This window comes from Chaetodon auriga, chromosome 9, assembly GCF_051107435.1.
Source record: "Chaetodon auriga isolate fChaAug3 chromosome 9, fChaAug3.hap1, whole genome shotgun sequence".
Taxonomy (NCBI): Eukaryota; Metazoa; Chordata; class Actinopteri; order Chaetodontiformes; family Chaetodontidae; genus Chaetodon; species Chaetodon auriga.
In genome coordinates, this window is record NC_135082.1 from 18,394,817 (window position 1) to 18,419,065 (window position 24,249).

General features: G+C 45.1%; 1 protein-coding gene across 5 annotated transcripts; it reads left to right on the forward strand.

Moving 5' to 3' along the window:
• The first annotated feature begins 574 nt into the window (after positions 1-574).
• Positions 575-23,376, forward strand: mcf2a (MCF.2 cell line derived transforming sequence a). Of its 5 annotated transcripts, XM_076738957.1 has the most exons (30): positions 575-942; positions 6,213-6,281; positions 6,410-6,524; positions 6,881-6,971; positions 8,432-8,551; positions 9,014-9,130; positions 9,422-9,571; positions 9,674-9,789; positions 9,912-10,026; positions 10,215-10,334; positions 10,450-10,641; positions 10,742-10,933; positions 11,133-11,304; positions 12,580-12,656; positions 12,760-12,845; positions 13,030-13,096; positions 13,235-13,350; positions 14,330-14,399; positions 14,511-14,603; positions 14,808-14,900; positions 15,298-15,423; positions 15,530-15,751; positions 16,898-16,990; positions 17,413-17,491; positions 18,055-18,118; positions 19,345-19,445; positions 19,839-19,951; positions 20,666-20,778; positions 21,021-21,124; positions 21,214-23,376. In XM_076738957.1, exons 1-30 carry the CDS (start codon positions 828-830, stop codon positions 21,252-21,254), a joined length of 3,342 nt encoding a protein of 1,113 aa, XP_076595072.1. In that variant the 5' UTR covers positions 575-827; the 3' UTR covers positions 21,255-23,376. The 5 variants fall into 5 exon arrangements, with proteins under 5 accessions (XP_076595072.1, XP_076595070.1, XP_076595069.1 ...); XM_076738955.1 differs by lacking the exons at positions 19,839-19,951; positions 20,666-20,778; positions 21,021-21,124; positions 21,214-23,376 and adding an exon at positions 18,376-18,560 and having other exon boundaries at positions 701-942; positions 19,345-19,416; XM_076738958.1 differs by lacking the exons at positions 575-942; positions 6,213-6,281; positions 6,410-6,524; positions 6,881-6,971 and adding an exon at positions 7,370-7,567 and having other exon boundaries at positions 8,432-8,600.
• The last annotated feature ends 873 nt before the right edge of the window (positions 23,377-24,249 follow it).

Consider the following 24,249-nt stretch of genomic DNA (forward strand, 5'->3'; position numbering starts at 1 on the left):
TTGTTCTTCTTGGTTGAATGTGATTGTTGTGTATTAAAGGCTGTGCTTTGCATGGGCCAAACTTGTTGGCTGAGGGCGCGGTAGATTTTCATTTGCTTGTGCCCACAATAGATCTATTCTCCGCTGTGTGTGCGCATCTATGTTGTGAGTGAAGCTGGAGAAAGTGGGGTCGTGAACATGACGGCTGAACAATCCAGCCTACTGTAGTACAGTCAGCGTTATAGTGAATGCGCAGAGAGCAGCGAAAAGGGAGCATGAAGGAGTGTGAAGTGAGGGGAAAAGTTGGGAGGGAGCTGGCAGTGTGTCAGGAGTCCTCTCTTGAGCTCTGCCCGGTGCAGAGCTGACGCACTAAAGCTCAGGGAGAGAGAGAGAGAGGAGAGGGAGGAGAGAGAGGGAGGGAGGGGCAGCAGAGACAGACAGCAGCGGCCAGATGGAGCTCTGTTTGTTTTTAAGTGACTGACTGCTGCTGAGAGCAGGGCAGTCCGCTCATACACTGTGTGTGTGTGTTTGAGTCTGAGCAACGACAGGACAGCAAACCACTGTTTCCCCACTGATGTGGACAGATCTTCTGCTGTGGGGACACTCTATGCAGCTCAAGGTCAGGAAGATCCAGCAGCAGCAGCCTCAGGGACTTGTCCCATCTGGAGCTTGGGACCCGCAGAGGCAGGCGGGCGCAAGATTCCTGGCCGCAGCTCCCAGCCTCGCTACAGGGGCACCATGCAGGGCTGTGGGACTCTGAGGAGGATGTGAGGCCTGGACATACTGGCAGTACCTCCCACGACAGTGCCGGTTCTCCCCGCCTGATCCCGTGTCGGAGACGAGGGGGAATGGGCCCAGCCTCGCTGCAGGAGGAGAGAGAGCCGGAGAAAGGGCCCAAAGAGGAGATGGAGAGCTACCACTACCTTCTGCAGGCTGGCTCCCAGCTGGAGAACACTCTGCAGCGTGAGTACACACGATGCCGACAGTCCTCATTTCACTTGTGGGAGCCGCTACAGGCTTTGAGTATCACCCAGTATCTACTCCCAAACTGTTTTCCATCACTTGTGTTTCTTAGCGCAGTTCAGCTGACTGAGACTGAAATGCACCACAGCAGAAGTTTGACTGACAGTTCATTTGTAACTTCTGAGAGCCAGAACAGGAGGGAACTTAAGACCAGCACCCCGTGTCTCAGTTAGTCAGTATTATTGATGTGCCAGTTCCTGCAGCTTTGCTCCAGCAGTGAGCCACTGCAGGGATTATGTCAGCTATTTTAAGCCTTCACAGATGGATAGAAATGTACCCATAGTAATGATTTGTAGCCTGAATGTCTGTAGAGTCTGGGTTGTAGATCAGTGTGGGCTAGTGATGCAAGAACAATGAATGCTGTTGATGTAATTCAAAACCCATTCAAAAGACAAAATGTTCAGAAAGTATAGCGCAGCTTTCACTATTCAGAGTATGTTAATGTGTATGGTATGTATTTAAGGAAAGAAAAGCTTACAGTTTTTTTATACATTAATGTAATTAACATAAAGATTATTCCAACAAGGATTTAAACCAACATTACCTTCATCATTTGTCATCATTCTGAAGTCATATTTTACAAATGGCGGAAAAAAAACGAACAAACCTGGAGACTAAAGATAAGATGCTGGACAGAAATAGAGCTGGTTGTGATTGGCAGCATCATGGAGGAGCCTCCAGAGGTTGGTGGGATTACTCTGGGATCTTGGCAGCCTTGAGTTCTTGTTTAATTGATGGGCCCTTGTCTTTTGTGCCTCCTGTGGGTTCACTGTACCTGGGCCAGGGTGTGTAGGTAACAGAGACGACAAGGCAAAGGCCATGCTCGGTTTCTATTTATACCAGGTGACCCTTTTCTCGCTCTCTCTGTGAAAGGTGAGCCTTTCTCTCTGGGCTTGTCCTCAGCTTCTTACATGCGGCGGCGAGCATAAAGCACACACTGCTGCATGATACAATAACCACAGATTCATCCTTTACTTCATGGTGAATGACACATTATCCTTCACACGGCTCACCCATCGCCCTCTCTCTGCACATTACCATCCTAAATATTATATGAAACCTCTCCTGCTTGGTGTGAGAGCTTAAACAATGACAGCATTTCAAAGTAAACCTACGATATAAACAATACTCACAACACAGGGTCCAATAGAAGACTGCACTCCCCTCTTAATGGTGTTATCCTGCTTATCAGTCTGTCTGTGTAAACATATATTCTTGCTAGATCAGTACACCATAAACTTTTATCTCTCACGCTGACAGCATTGACAGTATGGTAGAGGCCGTGTGAATCATTATGAATCACTGAACGCTGCAAAGGCTAACAGCCCACAGCACAGGAGAAGCTGCATTTCCACTTCAGCTACACTCAAACTGCCACCTGTCTGCACGCCGGCAAACACTTCAACTACTATTACTATTACTACTACATGTTTTCAAATTCAAAATGAACTGAAAATCTTTCATTGTCTACTTTTCAAATGACAGCTCAGCCTTTCTCTGACAGTTTAACTGCTTTCAGTGCTAATGCATTAAGCGACCTCTCAGTTGCCTTCACATCTTACTTTGCAGCTGACAGTTCAATACTCTTCACATGTTCAACTGCGTTCAGGACTTCTGTACAAGCTGATTCAACTCAGCTGGCTTAAATGTGAAACTTTCAGTGCTTAAACTTTAGCTGACACCTCAACTGCTTTGAGTGCCCCGGCTGAGAGCGCAGCTGCCACACCTCCACGTGCAAGCAATTAACATTTCAACCTGTTCGCCGTGTTTGCACCTGCAGTTTTCAGCATGAGTGATCGTTTCCCTGCAGCAGCGTGATAGAAAGCTAGCAGTCTGATAACATTTAGAGACAGAGAGCCATGTGAGTCATGACAAATCATTACCAACACCATAAAGACTAGCAGCTCACAGCACAGGAAAAGCAAGACTATTCGTCCTTCTGCAGCACAAAATATTTTGCTCTACTGGAGTCAAATATCACTACAAAATGACCAAATTACCAGTAAAATATCCACATTGCTGTCAGAGCGAAGAGCACAGGTCACAGGTGCTCAAACCTGTGGAGGCCCAGCTAAAGATATGTGAAGCTTGTTGTCCATCTTTACCATCTCTGCCTTTCTGGTCTAAAACCAGTCGAGCTTTCACGCATCCCAGAAGGTCGAATACTCAATTTTCTTCTACCCTTTTCTATCAGAATGCAGCCACCCACCAGTCTAATCCCCTTAGCACTGAAAGCTTTGTTTAGTGAAATATCTCATGACCTAAAAGCAGTATGAGGCCAGGCCTCTGTGTACTATGAAAACGTGTGTGTGTGTGTGTGTGTGTGTGTGTGTGTGTGTGTGTGTGTGTGTATGAGGAGATTTCTTGCTCTGCAAAGGATTATAGTGTCCGTTTTTTTTTTTTTTTTTGGTCTCCACAAAATCAGACTGAGCACAACATCCATGCTGCGTATGTGTGCTCTCTGCATGTAAAGCAGCCTCTGTTTGCTGTCAGTCTGTATGAGTCACTGTAGATTTACTGGCGTCATGTGCGGCGCTGTGCCATCAATTGGTCAGGCAATATAGAACATTTACTAGTTTCCTACCTGAGTCAGCCTGGACATGTTTTGGATTAATATTTTACCAGCCTATTAATATTGACTTCTTATAATGCCCATAAAATGTGCAAACACCCCTTTGGCTCCTTCGATACACCTCAGTTTGTTTTCACTTTGACATAAAAGTCTTTTTCCCCTGCTGCTCATCGAACAGGAAGCCTAACAAACCCCCCAATATTCAGTGTTGTAGAAGAACAAATCATGAAAAATTACTCGGGGTGAGTGTTTTTATACTGTAGGAGCTGTAATGAAATCCGCGTACATGGTTTCCACTGTTTGGACAACAGAGATAAGCTCCCTGCCTTCAGCTTTGTATGCAGACTGACCGGATTGGTCTGAGTCTGGATCTGTTTGACTGGCAGCAAATCTCTGTTTCCCTCCACACTGGCAAACATTCCTCTTCCTCTGTGCCGAAGGACAGAACAGCAAACAGAGCTTATTTGACTTTCGCCTGCACACACCATCCTGCATGTCACCTGGAAAGGTCGTGACGCCGGCCCAAAGACGAACACAGCGCGTCCTAGACGAAGTGGAATGGAATAATACATTACATGGGATTTGTTTATTTCTTTAACTTAACTTAGCCTTTAACTGTAAAACGTGTGTGTAAGATTTGAAATCTACATTTACAATTCATAAACTGTTGTTTTATATAAATAACTCACAGCCTAATATGCCTGTAAATAGCCATTATCCCAGTGGAAAATAACATTATATCTATTCATTTCAGACCTGTTTCCACTTCCTGAAGGTCTCGTGGCACAGGGTATTCAAGTTTACATAACTATTCCAGCGTGATGGTAACTTTACCCCGCGTCTGTGTGTGCATGGTCCAACCATTGGACCTGCTCTGGCCCGCCCTGGCTCAGCTCCTCTCTGTTACAGACACACATCAAATATTCAGCAGGTAGCAGTAGAGCTCATTACTTGCTCCCTGACAGCCTAACAGACACTATTGCTGCAGTGGATGCATGGAAAATAACACCTCCTCCTCCTCTCTCATCTTTTTCTGACTCTGCACCTTTCCAGTTATCTGCTCCACTTCATTTTTAATGTCTTTATTCATTATGGATGAGGAAACGATGAATTATGAGCAAATTTACTGCCCTGGTGATCTGTTGCATAAACTTCTGCACAGGTTACACAAGTTAGTGCCTTAAATTTTCCTTCTTATGTCAGTTGTTAATCATTCTTGTTTGGAGAGGAAGCTGGAAAGTTTTACTCTATGTCGCGCTGTATTTAATGGTGCGCTGTATGAGCTCATATTAAACAGACGCTGCCATTGCAATTGTCTTATTCTGGATAAGATCATGCACTACATGCATTCAATCTATTGTAAGTGCAGTGTGAGTAGAAGATGTAAACAGTGTCAATGTGAGGCACAGGTCTGCCTTATACGGCTCTGGAGCCTTATTTATAAAGATGTTCTTAGATTTAATCTTAAGATAATTCTGGATGGTGTGCTTACTTTCAATTCACAAACGCTGCTGAGCGTAAAAAACTTTACTGAAGCAGCTTCCAAGAGTCCCATTTGTAACTTCTGCACCTATAAATCTCACATCAGCTTAAATTGACAGCACCTGCCTTGTGATTGCCCTTGCACATATAAGGTTTGGTCAGCCTCAGGCCAAAAGAGAAAAAGTAAACGTTTTAGAAGGTGAGATCACGCTGATGGTCGAGGAGGTTGAAGCCAGGCATCTCGTGGGTTGGCAAACAGTTTCTATCACATTGTTCATAAAGCTGATGCAAAAATCAACTCAAGCTTACGTCTCAAACTGCAATACCTCTACACGAGCAGCAGGAAAATCACTTAAGTCTAACATTGAGAAAACATCCTTTCCAGGTCAAGGTCATATTTAAGATCAAAACAGTCTGTTTTATAGATGAAGCCCCCGGTTGAATGATCCCTGGTGCAGCAAAGGGCAGACGTATGAACTGCACTGACTGCTCTGCAAGAGACTGTGTGCATTTATTAGCCTCTCAGACTACAACACTAATGGCACCAAACACAAGACGCCGGGCCATCTGCCAGTAATCTTAACATCAATTCAGACACTGTACAGTAAACGAGCTAATGCCTTTTAATGATGTCACTGTCTCGCATGCATCGGATGCAGGATTTACATCTGCCACAGCGAGGCAGCCCTCTGTGTTCAGCTGCAACATCAGTATCATCATGAAACATCTCTAAAAATCTCTGTTTTCAGATTAAAGCTGATAGGTGAGAGTCGCTGTCTGTGAGCACTTTCATGTCAAGACTTCAGTGACTGAGGCTTCAATGTGGTTGTCATGGTGGGAAAGCCTTTGAAGCATTAATTTAGTGACATTATTATTGAAGGCCGTGCCAAATAAGCGCTGAGGCTGTTGTTTTGCAGGATTTAGAGACTTTGAGTGAGAGAAAGAAGCAGATTCTTCTTTTTTTATGTGCATGTGACTGACAGTGTTTTGAGCTGCGCTGGTCCTCTTCAGGGAGGTTATGGTTTTATTCCATCTTTGAAGAATTAGACGACATCTGCGTAAAAAACAGCACTCTGCATCAACTGATCATTAGAATTTAAATAACATTCGCTTCCCTCAGGCTTTTGATGTTTGTGACTTGTGGATCTTCTTCCAGAGGTGACTGTCCCTGTAAGCCTGAAGGAGGTGGGAGGCTACATAGAGAAACAGGTGGCGTACCTGTCAGGTGAGGCCTTGTCTTTAGTCATTTCTAAAGATTTATAGTATGTGAAGTCCTGCATCAGCTGCTTTTGGTTTGATTTGCCTCTCTGTTCCAGCCTCTTTGTAATCGATTGCTGATATGTTTTTCTCCAGGGGGCCGCGGGGAAGACTCCAGCGTCATCATCACCCTCCCAGAATGCTCGGCTTTCAGTGACATTCCAGAGGAAGCTTTAGCCAAAGTCTTTACATACCTCACTCTCATCCCTCGGTACGTCCTCCTTCATCTCTTCCTGTCTGACTCTCCCCCTTTCTGCAGTGCACCAAAAGCCCAGCGCTTGTATTCTGAGCACAGCTGGCCTGAACTGCTCACTGTGTCAGACGTCCTACTGATGCCCTCTATGACCAAACCTCACTTCCTCTGGACATTATGAGAGCTGAAAGTGGACCAAGTCCAAGGCAGCTCATTTGAAATGATGAAAAAGTGATGTATGCAGTCGGTAAACACTAATAAAAGATGTGAATTTACAGTTTTGGATGGCTACCCTTTCGAATTTTCCTGCCTAACCTCAATGATTGCACAGAATGACACTCCAACTATACACAACTGCCTATTTTTACTTGCAGAACGAGGCAACCCGGAGTAAAATTTATCATCATTTTAGACCGAAGACTGGACACATGGGCCTCTATCAAAACTGCTCTTGCCAGGATAGCAGTGAGTTTCATATTTCATTTTTTTTCTTCTCATCAAGGCCATTTGTATCTAATCAATATTTCTACTCCTCAGTTCTTACGAATGACAAGTAGCTGCAACATGGCTGTGCTGATAGGCTGCTGGTTTATTTATGAGCTGCTGTCCAGGGTGCTGAAACCGTGAGCAACACCCGGACAAAACCCACCAGACCAAACTGCTGTTTTTGCATAGAATCAAAGGGGGTTTTGTTTTTGGTGTGTGAGGTGTGTAGTTTGAAAAGTAGCCTAAACACTCCGTCTGCACTGAATGTCCCTTTGCATTATGCTGCAAATGTATGAGTAAGCAAAAATAGAGTGATGACGCGGGCTGCTGAGGAGAGGAGAGGAAGAGGAGGGAGGAAGGCGGGAGGGAAACATTGCAGTCATCGCTGCCACCCTCCGTCTGAGAGGCAGCAGCAGCGCTGCGGCGGTGGTCAGGCAGCCGGAGGGAGCTGCATACCTCAGCTTGGCACCGATTTCCATCGGACGGGCGGGAACTTGCACTTGACCGAGATGGCTTCTAACACCATGGCTGATTGCTTTTACCGGCGGGGGATACCAAAGATGCGCCGGAGCCCGGTAACGAGCCGCTCATCAGTTTTATTCACCGTGTGAAGAGTTTGGGGAGAAGTTTTTGGGCGGGCAGGGGGGAATGCGGCAGTGGCACCGGCTGGAGCTGCCGGCGGGTGTAGCACTGCGGTGCAGCGCGCGCGCTTCTGCTTCGTCATGCGATTGGCTGTTTGAGAAACCTGAACTGAAGCCTGGTCGGACTGATGTGCGGCTTTTTTAATGCATGCTTAACCTGAAAGCAGAAGCTTGACTGATCGACCCCGGCGATGGAGTCAGGACAAATGAATGTCAGGAGTTGCGTCACATTCAAGTACGTGCGGGATATTTGAAGAAATAGAGGCGATGTATAGAAAGAGCTGCAGAGCTGGTTTTTGCATGACTTACACCTGCATTATGTAAATGTGCAAGTCACTGAGTAGAGATAAAATATCAAAATCTTTAGTTTTTATAGTACAGCATGCACCCGTACAGCAGACTGTTGTAATATAAGCCCTGCGTCCTGAGCACACTGCAGAAACTGAGCACACGTTCCTCCACAGTCAGGAAACGACCTCAGACGACCTGAAGATGAAATGCAGCATATGACACATGTGTAGTGACTGAGCCTTGAATCCATTAGGCTGACAGTAATCGCCTGCCTGACAGAGCGGTTGACACCTGAGGTCTCGCCTGTCACATGTGCAGAGCTTATTCATGCTTTTTCTTCTCCTCTCTTCCCGTGCCAGTACAGGATGAGTTAGGTCTATGGTGCACTGTGTGAAAAGCTGATATGCACCACAGTGAGCGTCAGTGCAAAGTTTCTGTTTCCTTCTGAATCCGCCTCCATGCGCAGAATCATCAGCATGACAGTGAAGCTCTTTTTCCCTCTTCAAGGCTTCCTTTCCCGGGAACCTCCACCTGGTCCTGGTGCTCCGACCCACCAGCTTCTTCCACCGCACTGTTACTGATATTGGCTTTCGCTTCAGCCAAGAGGACTTCATGCTCAAGATGCCAGTAAGGCAGCTCCTCCTCAGTTACCAAACATGTCCCACACCACAACAAGGTACAGCTTGTTCCTGTTTATGACCCTGATCTCCATAAGTCAAATGTTCTGTGGTGGACACGACCAAGAACGTGCTGATTTCACTTTTAACTTTCAGAACAAATATTCTACGAAGCAGATTATGCTACATGTAATATTTCTGGTGATCAAACCACTTTAATTTGTGAGGTATCAATGGTAAAAATACGATGTTCCACAGATTGTAAACAACCTCATGTACATGCCAGTGGCTCTAATGAGCCTTTATTCTGGTGTCAGTCTTATCTCCTCCTCCTTGCCAAAACAGTTTTTCCTACTAAATCTATTGTGTATTATAAGAATACTGGATAATGAATGAAAAATTTAACTTGCCACTGCCATAAATCTAATAAACGTTTTCATTGTGAGGTCTCAGATTTTGTCTGCACCTTCAGGTGGTGATGCTGAGCTCCGTCACAGACCTGTTGCGCTACATTGATGAGAACCAGCTGACTTCAGAGTTTGGAGGCACTTTGGACTATTGTCACAGCGACTGGATTGTTTTACGAACAGTAAGCTACTAATAAATTCTGCAGCACGCTGTGGCCAAACAGTAATCTGCACCATCCTTCACCATCCGCCCTTATCTTCTTTCAGCTTCTGAGGTTCACCCCTGTGACTGAGCCAATATTTGTCAGTCTGATAAAGCTGCTGCTGGAAATTCTGCACATATGAATATTAAATATAAGATGGAAATACACCCATCCCTCCTTCTGAGTTTTCAGACCTGTCCAGTGTTTGCATGCAGTAGGATAGCTGTTACAGCATTTCTGTATTTCCTGTGTCTTTTGCGTCCACTACAGGCTATTGAAAGTTTTGCAGTCACAGTCAAAGACATTGCACAGATGCTGCAGGGTTTCGGTACTGAGCTGGCAGAGACGGAACTGCCTGATGAGGGGAAAGCCATCGAGTCTCTCCTTGAGTCTCACACTAACAAGTACAGGAACCTCAAAGTAAGTCTCACATGTTATTATACAAGATGCACGTATTAATATTACCACCATCTTGTTAGTATGTTTTGAATGCTGCTCATTTTGAGTGCAAATTGTCCTCAGGACGCAATCAGGTCGGTGTCAAAGGAGGGTCGTCATCTTCTCCTGAGCCTGGAGACCTCTGGGAAGGAGGATGACGCCCAGTGGGACGTGAGGCTGGACTGGGAGACAGTACAGAGGTGAGACATCTTCAAGCAGCCATTTTTCCTACTTGTACTCATCATTTCATTGATTAGTTGCCAAAAAGTGTATTTGAAACCTTGAAAATGTTACATGATTCCTAAGTCGCTCTGTTTGTTAGGCTTCTTGCACAGCTCAGAGACATGGAGTCCGCCTTCGATGGCTTCTTTGAGAAGCATCATCTGAAACTCCATCAGTACCTGCAGTTGCTCAAATATGAGCAAAGCTTTCAGGAGGTGAGGATTCCATCGATTTGTCATGTGCACATGTATGTTTTTGTGTGCTTATGTTTGCATGTATGGTCTGTATTTATGAGATATAGTCCTGTTCAGTCAGGCTCGAGGGTTAGTGTGGCTTGTCATGCCTCTTAGGGCTTTAGACTGTTTTCTTTCAGTCTATCTGAATGTGTGTGTTTTCTGTTTAGACGGAGATGTGTCTGGACCATCTGATGGCTCAGGAGAGGGAGCTGCCGGTATCTGTTGACACTTTGGCTCAAACAGAACAGGCTCTCAAAAGGCTGGACAGTCTGGAATCAAATGCACAGGTCAGCCCTTATCTGCAAATAACAGCACTCATGTAGCAGCTTTATGTACCAGCTGGGTTTACCATAAACACAGATACTATACATACAGTAGGTCTGTCTTTGCTGGCTCTATCAGGAGGTGATGGCTCGAGCTCAGATCATCATCCTTCACGGACACCAGCTGTCAGCCGGTCACCACTACGCCATGGCTCTTATTATGCAGCGCTGCAACGAGCTTCGCCACTACTGTGATACACTCAATGCTGCTCTCAAGACCAAACACACTCGTCTTCTGCAAACACACCAGCTGCTGCTTTGCCTTGGACAGGTATGAGACATGGGCGTCCACACACACACACACACACACACACACACACACACACACCAGAACTTGATATCAGTGGTATGCATGCGTTCTCCACCTTCAGGCCAAAACTTGGTGTGATGATGCTGCATACCTGCTGGCCAATCAGCTGGTAGACAAGTTCCAGTCTAAGGAGGGGGCTCAAGCTGCTTTGAGGGACATTGAGAAGTTCCTGGAGGGGGCACCAGCTGTGCTGAGCTCAGGACCGGACATCCTGGCCATCGAGTATGAGGCTACCATCACACCTCAGCTACAGGTCAGTGACCACGATTATTTTTAAGTGAAAAGAATTCAATACATCCAGCATTACCAGCATTTTCAGACCAACCATGAGAGCAATTTCTTTGACCTTGAACTACAGTTTGTGTGTGTTTGCTTCTCAATATCAGTAACATTTCTGCATTTTACATCACAATCAAACGTCCGACCTCTGTGTCCTTTTCCCTCTATCTTAGATGCAGATAGGGGAGACGTTTGAGAAGCATGCAGCCGTGCAGCAGATGATCCAGAACCGACAGGCTTGTCTGAGGAAGCTGGCTGACAAACATGTGCGACCGGTCCAACTGGTGGCCCCGAGGCCTGAAAACCCACCACGCTCCAAGTCCCCGCTCTTCTCCCCCAAGCATGGTACAGACACACACACATCAAAAGAAAGAATCGCTGCTGAAACAGAGATTTTGTCAGCTCATTCATACACACCTGAAAGAACGTAACAGTCAGTCACACAGCATTTGTTTTTAGTTAGCGACCCTCATTTGCAGCCTATACAGCAGGCTTCCTATGTGGTTTCCCAGGCCCAGTATGGGGTCTCGTCCCAGCCCTTATGGCCTGGCACCAATCCCTCTTCCCTTTGCATCTTTGCTTTAGGCACCATGGTTACATTAACACATCACAGGGTCCCACTGAGCAAACCTAAGGTGTTCCTGAATTGGCTTCAGGGTTCGCAGGCCATCTTTACAAACAAGCTGTAACAAAGATAGAAGGTATAATCAGTCCACTGGGAAATACCTGACCACTCTATTAGTCAGGATAGCTGCTATAGAACCATATGTGGTTCATATACATTAAAGAGCCTTTCATCTCCCTTTCTGTCTCAAGGGAGGTTGCACAGAGCTGTATAACCATATACAGTGGTACCCAATTAATACTGTATGTGCTATGTGGTGTTTTCTTCTTATTTGAGTGTATCTACATTCTCCATCACAGAGTATGTGAAAAAAGATAAATAGGCTTCTTTCTGTGTCCATTCATGTCTTTAAAGCTTTGTTCTCTGTCATATAAAGCCATACTAATGAGAGTAATAACTAGAAAGAGAATGAAAGTGATTATGAGCCCCTCTGAGGTGTCCCTTGGTGCTCGGGACACCAGCCATTTAAAGGAGGAGATGAAGGGAAAAGTGGTTAGCTTTGATTGATTTGATCCGGTACATGCATACGTGCACGTATATGCATGCATGCGTACCACTGATCATGAATGTAACATGGCACATGCAAGGGCACACGACTCAGTTGAGCTTGGACTAGCATGTAAGGATTCGGCTGCCAGGATCAAAAGGACACCGACAGTTGTGCCAAACGCTGCTTTAGATCTGTGCATTCTGGTTCCTGGGCGCACCGTGAGAGGAGGCAAGCTTTTATCATTGATTACCTCAAATGTCGATCATGGCTGATTGTTCTTTAAGTTAACGAGGAAAAGAAAAGGTCACGTGCAGGGCAGGCAAATCTCTTTGAGGCCATTGTGTGCACAAGGTCATAAAAAAAGCTGTTTTTGATGTAGTGCAGATGCGTCGATGAACCGTCTCCTCAGCATGTCTCATCAGAGCAAGTTGAAATATACTGCGTGCGAATTTCATTTATACACTTTGATGAGCTGCTGCTGCAGCTGATGATCTGGCTTTTACAGGGGAGGGTTTGAAGTTCACATTCGACCTCTCTCTGCCTGGGAAGAGAGCCTCCCGGAAGAGCCCCAACCCCAGAAAAGTAAGGAAAAAGACTTTTGTTTTATTTATATCCGTCCATCATAACATTTTCTCTGAATCCAAACGGAAGAAGAGTCAGTGTTGTCCATCTCTGGTGTGTTCAGATAGAGGTGATCCACGACTACCAGGAGAGCCGGAGCTGTGTGTCGTACAGTCTGGAGGGAGAGGACAGCCCAGATCTGCTGAAGCGGTGAGGAGGAGGCATCTGTCCATACGTCTGCCTGTCCTCAGTCCTGCTCTTGATGCTGTTTACTTTGGGATTCTCTTTGTTCAGTGCTAATGATGCCCTCTGGCTCTCTCTCTGTGTCTGCTTTCCTGTGTGCGTGTGTGTGTGTGTGTGTGTGTGCGCGCGCTTGTTTGTGTGTGTGTCACAGTCATGTGATGAGGGAACTCATAGAAACAGAAAGAATCTATGTGGAAGAGCTGCTGTCAGTTCTGCTGGTGAGAAAACACACTTTCCCCCTCTTTTTACATCTCACACACACAAAAAACCCCTTTATGCTTGGTTTACTAACGGTTAAATTACTCCTGGTAATACTGCATATGCACAAATTCTATATTTCCATTACTGTGTTGCAGGGTTACAGGGCTGAGATGGACAACCCAGCTCTGTCAGGGCTTCTGCCGCCAATCCTGCGCAGCAAGAGAGACATCCTCTTTGGAAACATGGCTGAGATCTACAATTTTCACAGCAGGCAAGTGATTAATGACACACATCACACACACACACAAACACCTGTTTAAAATACAAACACAGGCACGCTGAGTATGTTAAGTATGCAACAGATTCAAAGGACATCGTCACAAAGAGACAAATGTGGATCCAAATATGCAAACTGCTGCAGACAGACAAGTGATAATAAGGTAACAGATGAAGGTGAAACACGGTCGATTAAGAGCTTTAAGGGTGTTGAAGCTTAGAGAAACAGAAAGTCAGAACCTCTGTTACAACTTTAATTGAAAAAATGATTTTGTTTTTCAGTCATAATGTAAAGGAGACAGTCAAACATGCAGTATTACATAGTATGTAGCAGTGAATGTGATGTCATTTTTAGAGCCAAATACACCATCCTAGCTGGTAATAAGTGTGTGGAGATGGCTCGACGGTGGCTCTGTGGTTTGTGTAGTGTGATCTTGTGTATCTGCTCAGCTCTCTGGGGGACGGGGAACATTAAACCAGATGGATTTGGTAAAATGAATTATTTATAGCACCGATTGGCCGTAGGTAACTTTATTTTACAATAAAGGAAAACTGGCCTGAGGGTGCTGCTTAAATCAAAAACATAGATGCAACCAAAAGTGGACTCATAACTCAAGAGTTTTAACAAGGTCTGCCTGCCTCTAATAAAAGAAATGAAAAGATAAAAACCTCAGCGATCTGACCTGACCAAAATCAAAACAACTTGGAGCAGCAGCCCTGCTCTTAGTGTTACTCAACATATGATTTCTGGTTTATGTGTACTGACTGAAAAACTAAACCTGGCCCACAGGTAGTTCAACACATTCTACTACAGACACACAGAACACTGGAAAGGATCAGTCACATGGGGCGAGCCCTAACACTGAGTTATTGTATTAGTGTGGGAGGAAATGGGTTAAGATGGTGTTTATTTCAGTCACTTTGTTTGGCTTTTGAGATCTAATTCTTGACCCTTGACCTTTCTGGGAATCCAGGGTTTTCCTCCAGGACCTGGAAGGATGCCTGGAGGCTCCTGAAGGTGTGGGAGCTTGTTTTCTGCAGCGGGTGAGACGATATGAAAGTTTCTGTTGTGCAGCTTCAGTGTATTTTGGTCATTTGTGCATTATTTGTTTCCATGTTTTTTTTCGAACAGACGTCTCTTTCATGTCTCCCCAGAAAGAGAGTTTCCAAATGTATGAATGCTACTGTCAGAATAAGCCACGCTCGGAGGCGCTGTGGAGACAGTTCTCAGACTGTGCCTTCTTTCAGGTCAGTTTGGTCATTATTTCGCTCTCAATCAGCAGTTTTGTCTGACTCCTGTTCTGTTTTGGTGTCGTGCAATAAAGGTTATATGCTTCTATTGTTCTTAGCTGAGCAACACCGCTAAGTTAGACCAACTGTTGTCCTCTCAGTTTTAGGGTTATGATTAAAAATCTGTGATTCATTGTGGTTCTATTTGTCTTCCTTGTGAAGGAGTGTCAAAAAAAGCTGGAGCACAAACTGGGCCTGGATTCCTACCTGCTGAAACCAGTCCAACGCCTCACCAAATACCAGCTGCTGCTGAAGGTTCGACTGAGAGCAGAGTCATATCACACAGATGGACATGAGTGGCAACAAATGGGCCCAGTTATCAAAAACATATTAAACCAAAACACGTTTCAATCATCAGTAAATACAGGAAATAATATATTTAGTGTATTCCTAATAGCTCACTCACCTCATAGACCTCTCAAAAGACACAACAGGTCCCCACATACATTAACTCTGAGCACAGAATCTGCTGACTGAGCTAATGTCCAGAACAACAACAACATTAATGAAACCTGTCAGAAATAACTACAAAACTTCATCCAGTACACGTGTTCTGCGGTTGTAAGTCTTCACCACTAGAGGGCGCTGTTTTAGCCTGCACCTGTATGTGTGTTTTCATGTATTTGTCTGTTCTGTTGTTTGTGTTGTTCAGGAACTTCTGAAATACAGCACAGATTGCGAGGGGACGTCTGAACTGCAGGGGGCACTAACAGCGATGCTGGACCTGCTCAAATCAGTCAATGACTCCATGCATCAGATAGCCATCACAGGATATGAGGTGCACCAAATCTGTTCCGATCCCTGCTTGCCTGATAAGAACCGAACGCTGTGACTCACTAAACCCTGACGAAGCTGAGATCAGTCCCTCTCTCCACTACACGCAGGGTGACATTTGCGAGCTGGGCCGCGTGCTGATGCAGGGTTCGTTCAGTGTGTGGATCAGCCACAAGAGGGGTCCCACGCGCATGAAGGAGCTGGCTCGCTTCAAGCCGATGCAGAGACACCTCTTCTTGTACGAGAGAGCCCTGCTCTTCTGCAAGCGGAGGGAGGAGCACGGAGACGGCTGCGACAAGACCTCCTCCTACAGCTTCAAGCACTGTCTGAAGGTTGGTCCCCGCTTGTGTTCGCCTTAGAGGAACACACCAGTCAATTTGAAACACCTGCTCATTGGTTAAAATACAGTACAAATACATTCAAACATGTTTTGACCTTGAATTAAACATAAAAGTGGATCCCTTATTCCAACTCTCCAGTGCTACTACACAAGCTCACAGTATTATATGTTGTGTTTAATGACTCGCGGTGTCTCAGGTGTGGAAATGTAGTCATGATGGTTTGTGAAATCAATGTGAAATATCATGGCTACTAACATATACAGGCTGCTTTTGTGGGTAAAAGTCTCTCTTCTACATAAGCTCAGACTTGTTTTGGTGACATGAGAGCGTGGTTTGTAATGAGAGACTATTAATGTGCCTGATGTTGCTGCTACCCAGCACTGTCGGTGTAAAATGCTCCACAGCGTGCACAATATACTGTAATACTTTGGCCAAATGCAGCTTTGCAACACTACATCTGTCAAAATGATGATTTACTGTGAGTGTACAAGTTTTACTGCTCACTGCAGAGTAAAGTATTTGGTATTTATAGTACAGACAACAGTGAATGAGTATATACAATACTATGAATAAATACTGACAGTTTCCTGTTTAATATAACACCTGGTTTATTTTCTAGCTTAAAGTTGACCACATATATGCACTTATTATCCCTCACTATCACTGACAGGATCTGTGCTCAGGTTTTAGCACTTAGTAATGCAGTGACTGACCTCCTGGAGACGCGCAGTCGATGGCGGTGTCTGTGCTGACGACTTTTAACACGTGTTAAGTTGCCCAGCTGCCCACATTACTCGCCGTCAGACTTCTTCTGTCGTATATATGTGTTGATGCGCGGAGGCTGTCACAGCTGGTGTCTCACCTACAGCTGCGGCTGCTGCTCTTGATTTATTATTGAGGATGTGGGGAGGAAGCAGTCGCACAGCGGAGGTGTGTGAATGTTTGTGTTCTGACAGGACAGATGTGTTACATGATGTAAGTCTGATGTACGATGTGCTGTTTGCGCTGCTCGTCCTAATGCTGTGTGTGTGTGTGTGTGTGTGTGTGTGTGTGTGTGTGTGTGTGTGTGTGTGTGTGTGTGTGGGTGTGTGTGTGTGTGTGTGTGTCTCGGTGTAAACACTGTATGTCTCTTGGCAGATGACTGCTGTGGGGATCACAGAGAATGTCAAGGGAGATGTGAAGAAGTTCGAGATCTGGTACAGTGGCAGGGAGGAAGTGTACGTGGTTCAGGTAAGGAGTCTGAAAAAGTTTCATGCTGGCAGGTTAAACACAGCAGCTCGCTGAGAGTTTAGGCCTTCACTGCAGCTTTAAAGCCCTGCAGCCAGAGCTACCGTGACGAGTCAGGCAGCGGGAAATTAACTGGCAACAATTTGGACAATCAATCAATCTTTTAATGATTTTTTTAAAAGTAAAAATCAGAAAAATATCCCAGTTTCATCGTCTCCTTTGTGAGTATTTGCTGGATTTCTTAGTCTTCTTTACAATAAACTGAATATCCTTGTGTTTGGGGCTGTCGGTCAGACAAAGCAAGATATTTTAAAATGTCACTGAGGACAAAGACAAATGATTAAGTGTATAAACTAAAAGATTACATATATACAGAAAGTTGAACTCCACTGACGGTCTGTTGTTCTGCCTCTGTTGTCTCTCAGGCTCCTACAGTGGAGGTGAAGATGGCCTGGCTCAACGAGCTTCGCAGGATCCTGACTAACCAGCAGAAGCTGCTCAGAGGTCTGAGAACATCTCACACAAACATGGGACAGAGAGTCCAAGTGCAAAAGTCCTCCTACGAGCTCCAGAGCTTTGAACTGCTTCTCACGGCTCCAGAGAGCGAGAGACGTGGTTGAGAGCTCTGAAAGTCGCTTTGATTCTCTTCACTTTATAGTGTTCACAAAAGATGACAGAGAGGCGGTTTTTATTGTCCCAGGAGGGAAAAATACACATGTTCACATCTCACAGGAAAACATACAAATACATCAAACAAATACAGTAGGCATAAAGTCATATATACACATACTAATTCATGCATATTCCTGTATCCATACATAGTATTCAGTGAGGTGTTTTATTTATGGCTGCTGCAGAGGGGACAAAACTCCTGCCAGCCTTCCTCCATTTTCCAGCTCAGTATCTGCAGCTTGATGGGAGTAAAGTGCAGTTTGGATTGAGGGGGTGTCTGTCCGTGTCACTGGTGAAGAAGCTCAAAGTGTATAAAGTTCAACCGAGAACGAACTGAAACCTGCAGCGGAAATGAAATCCGTCTCCCTTACGTTACGTCCCTCCTCTGCCCGCAGACGAAGCGTATCAGCACGGTCAGATGGTTGGACACATGCAGCTTTCTCCGTCGCTCTCTGAGAGGTCAGTGCCCGTGGTTGTTTGCAGTGTTTACAGCAGTGTCTGAAGCACAGGCTACAGTTGCACAAACGCACACACTTTTGTCTACATTTGCTGAGTTTTCATATCTGAGCGCAGCTTGAGTGAATGTGATGATATCATCTCACGGTGCCCTGGTAGAAGCTTTGTGTGTAGCAGTGTGTGAGAACGGGCGCAGGCCCCCCACTCTGTCCACTGCTGTCTGGTTGCCTATCCCCACTCCTCCCATCCCCCACCTGCAGGGGCATGCGGCCGTCCAGAGGGGTTCCCAGGGGCTGTCTGCCGGGGCTGGACTTTGTCTCGCTGTCGGCCGACGTGTTTCTGTGCCTGCGTTCCCGAAGCCCCCGTCCCCGAAGCCCCCGGCAACGGCCCCGGCCGCGGCCCCGCCACCGCCCCCAGCGCCACTGACCTGCCCTAACGCTCAGTGGTAAACTCAGCCTGGCTCACCTCTCCCTGGCATGACCCAGGCCTGTTGTGTTTGCATACTGATCGTCACCTGCAACCCCCTTTTTATAGCCTCCATTCTGGTTCATAACTGACCCCCACACTCCCTCGCCATGTTGAGAGGCCTCTGTCTCAGCAGCCCTCCTCCATGGCATTTCTAACATGGTATCTAATAACTGTTGCTCTTATTTCTGCATCTCAGATTTGCTATTTTGCATGAAATGCAAAGGGCAAACGAATAAGAAGAGTTTTGGTTTTTCATCCCATGAGTTTCCTTAATTTCCTCATGACAGCTGGTTCTTAAGATGGGACTCGTTTTTTGAGATCTAATCAAGCTTCTGTAGAATTTGCTCTCCAGAAACATTATTAGTCAGCGTCAAATAATAGAGAGACCAAATCTCTAAATTTGGATCTTGATAAATCGAGACCAGATCTTCCCTTGTGCTGACACATGCGTGTGAACGCCGTGCCAGTGGTCTGCGAGTCCCACTTCCCCCTTTTACAGAGAAGCTTGCACATGGCTGCTCTGTGCTCTGTCTTGCTCTGTGGCTGGTGCCTGAATGGTCATGGCTGTGTGAGAAACAACAGGACAGAGTTGTTCCTCGACACTGATCTGGGGCCAGCTATACAGTCGCACGGTTCGGATCAGATTCGGGGAGCGAGAGCTGACCTTAGATCGTGTGGCTGAGGATGACGTCTATCCTGAGCGTGTCTGCCGGCTGTGTTCTGCGTTTGGTGACGCGTGTTGTTTCGTGCTGTTCCTCCAGCAAGCAGCAGAGGGCGTCAGTGAGCTCAGAGGACACCGAGTCCGGGAGGAGCAGTCCAGACCCCCAGCCTCACTCCCCTAAACACCAGCACAACCGCAGGAGTGAGTAAATCTCGCCCGCATACATTTATACCAAAATCAAGTAGATACTTAGTAACTAAATGACAGAAAACGTCACTGATTTGTTTTGCACAGTGTTTCACTGCTGTTGCTGATTGTCTCTCTAACTGATGTAGATATTTGACTTCTCCCCCCTTCAGCAGTTCAGGTGTACTTTGACCTGAAGAACCAGGTACATCGAGGAATTTGGGGGAAAAAGGTCCAACTACTGAGATTAGCTTTTGATTCTACGTTCTTGTTAATTTCCCAGTAAGTGACAAGGGGTCTTTTAATGTCGATATAGTTACTAAGTATCTACACGGTGCTTTGAAGGTGTAGCAGATGAAAGCATTCAACGGTACCTGTAACAGCCTAAGCTCTGCGTGTGTGTCCCAGGTTGGCCCGGAGCTCATCACTCGGTAGACATCTGCGAGGGTCTGGAGGAGTGGCCTGGAGGTCGGGACGCCTTCCACCCGTCTGACACAGAGGAGGAGGTTTTGGTGCAACTGGTGAGACCGAATGCACTCACATGAGACGCAATGCAAAACATCAGATTATACTATGCTTTAGTTCTGCAATGACAGAGGACAAAATATTATAGGTTCATAAGATCTTGCTGCAGAATTCAGGATTTTTGATCTGTAGTATCTAGGCACAGTGACCATTGACAAACAATGTGAAATGAGCCATTTAAACAACCACAGAACAAACAAATATGTGAAAGCAGGAACAAAATCAATCAATTTGTTCTCTTGCCTGAGGAAAGCAGCTCGACTTCAGATGGGTTTAAATGTTGTAGCTTCTCACAAAGAGTAAGAGCAGAGAAAAGCCCCAAACCAATGTTTATTTCTGAGTTGCTGTGTCTGTATGATGCCCTAAAGTCGCTCAGGTCTGGATGTTCTCAGAGTTCGGTTTAATTGAAGCAGCAGCATGCATTTGCATCTGTATCTGGAAATAGTTCATCTCTTCCCACCAAGTCATCCAGTTCAACTGAAGCACTTCTGAACTGATATTTTTGGCCTTTTGTTTCATATTGTTTGTGTTTTAATTGTATTTTGTGGTTCTTGTGCCTGTCACCATCCTGTCTGCTTGACATTTTGCTCTTAATTGACTTCATTATGAAGCACTTTGTAACTTTTGCTTTGAAAAGTTCCCTTTCAAGTCAGAGCTACATAAATAAATCCGTACTTACTTTGTTCCTGACACGTTTCCTTCTGCGTTAGTCTCCAGGCAGATACATGGCTTTGGCTGACTGTCTACAAAATGGACCAGACAGCATCACCATCAAATGTGGAGACGTCATCCAACTGCAGTGTGAAGACAACAAGGGACGCTGGTGAGTTTTCAGCCTGTCAGCACACATGATGCGAGGTAAAGCAGCCTGTCATGGTGGCTTAGTGATCAGGAAGGGTGCGCTGTGTTGGCAGAGGCAGCTGGATTTTCAGTAAGATAATGAAATCCTGTTTAGTTTAAATGCAGAAAAATGTAAAGTTAAACCTGGTAACAATGTTTATTTATCAAATTTCTCCACCTTTTTCCTTCTCTCATCTCCTTTCCTGGCTCTTCTTCATCCTTCAGGCTGGTGAAAAATCTGAGTCGGCGACAGGAGGGCTTCATAGCGGCTGCCAGCCTGCACCTGATTATAGGAGACAGCAGTCGAGGACACTCCTCCAGACTAGGGGGTAAGGAAAAGACATGACAATACAATGCTGAGCCGCTGAATTTCTCGACTTTGATTTTCTTTTTTAAAAGTCTGTGTATTTTCTCGTAGACCCGGGGAACCTGAAGGCGAGAAAGCTCAGCTCCCCGTAGAGAAGAAAAGCACAGAATGTGAATGTGATATTTACCCGTGGACGGTGAGCCGACAGAAGGAACAGATTGAGCCATACCCGTCCTACACCTCACTCCCCGGTCTGCTTTCTCCAGCACAGTTCAATCATTCAAGAGAAAAACGTGGGAATCCGCAGACCTGATTTTCTGCCAGGTTTTGACTGACGACCCCCCCGAGGACGCTGTTTTCTGATCGTGCACAAAGGCTCAGGAACTGTTTAGCCCTCTTGGACAATCAGCAGCCGACCCCTGGATCCCGATTGGTCTTCCCTCTTTTCTGATTGAGCATCTCGTCCTTCTGGCGCTCTCATCTGCAACACACACACACAATCTCACACATAGCCGGGATGTGAGGTTGCTGCTGCAGCATTTAACAATCAGTGGACATCTGTGAAACACTCCTCAAACCTTCTTCATTCCAGCTCGTGCTTCACCGAGTGTGTGTTCCTGTTAGTCTCTGGATGGATGGTAACCCAGGATTTGCCTGAGACGTTTCTTAAAGCAGAGACTTTTGTACATATCTACGGTATCATTTTTAACATGTAGCGTACCTCAGTGTTTTCATCTTTGTGTCGTCGGTCGACTCGTTCCATTGAACCACCAGTCATTGTAGTTTTCGTACGTTTCATTCCTCGAGGCACTGTTCTTGTGTACAGTCTAGGAGTTAAAATGCCAAAATGTGCCATGCCATAATGCCTTTTTTATTCCTGCTCTTTTGGAGTCTCTTGTATGTACTGTGCAAAAATCAAATACTCTGTTATTGCTTCAACCTTGACCTCACAAATATTCAACAGGCACTTTAATAAGGTGGATGAGACAAAAAAAAACAACAAAAAACCCAAAACCACCACTTGTCTACTGAATGTGTGCTTTGCTTGCCGCTTTACCTCTCTTACTGCGCGTTTCCCCTTATTCATGCTGTTACGTCCTTTGTTTATTCTTGAATGCGCGATGCATTTTTGATGATTTGCACGGGGTGGATGTACCCCCTGCATGCAGGCAGCAGTTGACATGTCAGTGATTGTAATGTAAGACGCAGGCAGACATGATGAAGATTGATGGCAGCGTATTCCTCGGTGTGTGCCGTAGAGGAACGGGAGGCTCGTGCCACGGAGCACCAAACACTGTCATTCTCCTCAGGATCTTTGGGGAGCCCGCTGTCAGTCACGGCGCAGAGGAGGCACAGCGAGGAGGAAAAGAAACGGAGAGAGAGATTATGTTCGGTGTACACCTCCATCGCGGAGGCAGATTGTTTCCTCCTCACCATTACAGCTCAGTTAATCTCGGGCTCCCCATTAAAAGGGATCATACAGCCAACATGAAATATACCCTCTGTGTCGAACGCTTAATTAAATATTGATTGCAGACTTATATGAATTTACCACATCAAATCGAGGCCTCAGTCGGAGGGCTGCCTTTGATTCGCTGTGTTTGATATGGAAATGAGTGTAGAAAGCAGCAGGGGCTGCTGCACTACACATTTCCTATGTTGTTAATTTATTTATTTTGCTGTCATGTTGTTCCTTCACATTGTGAGGTATCTGTGCAGCCCCGAATGAAATTACATCTCCATATATTTACAGGAGCTACGCTTGACTTGCACATCAAAACCCCATCTTTCCCCTTCGTAGCTTACATGACAAAATCCGATGCTTTCTTTGTCATTTTGATCCAAAATGCTGCAGATTTTGCACAGCTTTTCCAGGTTGGAAAACAAAAGAAAACCTGCTTGAAATATTCTGAATCCCGATGAGCCAAGTAGCCTGAGCTTGCTGCCGAGTGTTTCTTTAACATGAAAATGCATGGCACCTGAACAACGAGCAGGTTTGTGTTGTTGGACAGTCACTGTCCCAAACTGGCTTCTTTTTGTACAGCTTCAGTTCTGTCAAACACAGTCAAATAGAAATAAAGTATTTATTGAAGTATTTGTTTTGTTTTGGTAGTTTAATATATATATATTTTTTTTTAAATACGTTTTAACGCAGCGATACGTTTGGCTGAGGATGACGGCTGCTCTCTTTCATACGTCCTGATTTAATCCATCATTCCTGTATTCTTGTTTCAATGGAAGCCAAGTTCGATAATAAAAGTGTGCAGACTTTTCTCTTTTTGTGTGTTTCTACTTCTAACTTCTACTTCACGACACTTCAGAGGGAAATATTGTACTTTTTACTTCACTAGAGCTATTTGACAGCTTTAGTTACCAGTTACATGCAGAACATTTGAAGAGTTTATAGAAGTACCACCAGTTTATATAGCTGAAATTAAATGACTAACATAAAATTCATTTATATTCATTCATGGTATTCATATAAAAACATTTAAGATGTCATGCTGCATTTCCTTTTAATTACTGTAATTTATTTCAATATTTGTGAATTTTGTGAATCCTGCTGTTACATTCATGCATAATAATAATCTGATGACATCACACATAAGAGCACTCACTCACAAGACATTTACAGCACTGAGCACTTTCACTTTTCACACTTTAAGAACATTTTCCTGATTTTCAATGCAGGATAGAGTATTTTTACAGTTTTGTGTTCGTACTTTTACTGCTGAAGCCTGGAGCTGCAAAGTTTGTAACCATCACTTGTAATTCGTTTATTTACCAGCAGGTGGGAGTGATGTGTTTTGATGGAACTGTACACAGGCCGTGTATTGTGGGTATGGCATGAATTTGATGTCAACAATTTCATATTATTTGTTTAGCATATAAAAGGACATAAAAAAATCATGAAATATCTTCCAAATTGTTCCCACACACCCACACAGTAACACATGTACACGTTAACTGTGCATTCTTCACAACCTCGGCCGCTTTTGTAGTTAATTGTTATAATGGAATTTATTTACTTGGTCAATGTAAATGACACTTTTTTTTTCTTTTTAACATATCTATCTGCCGCATATCTAACTTCTTTCTTCACCACACACACACTTTTAGTACAATGGCATCCTGAAGCTGCGCTGC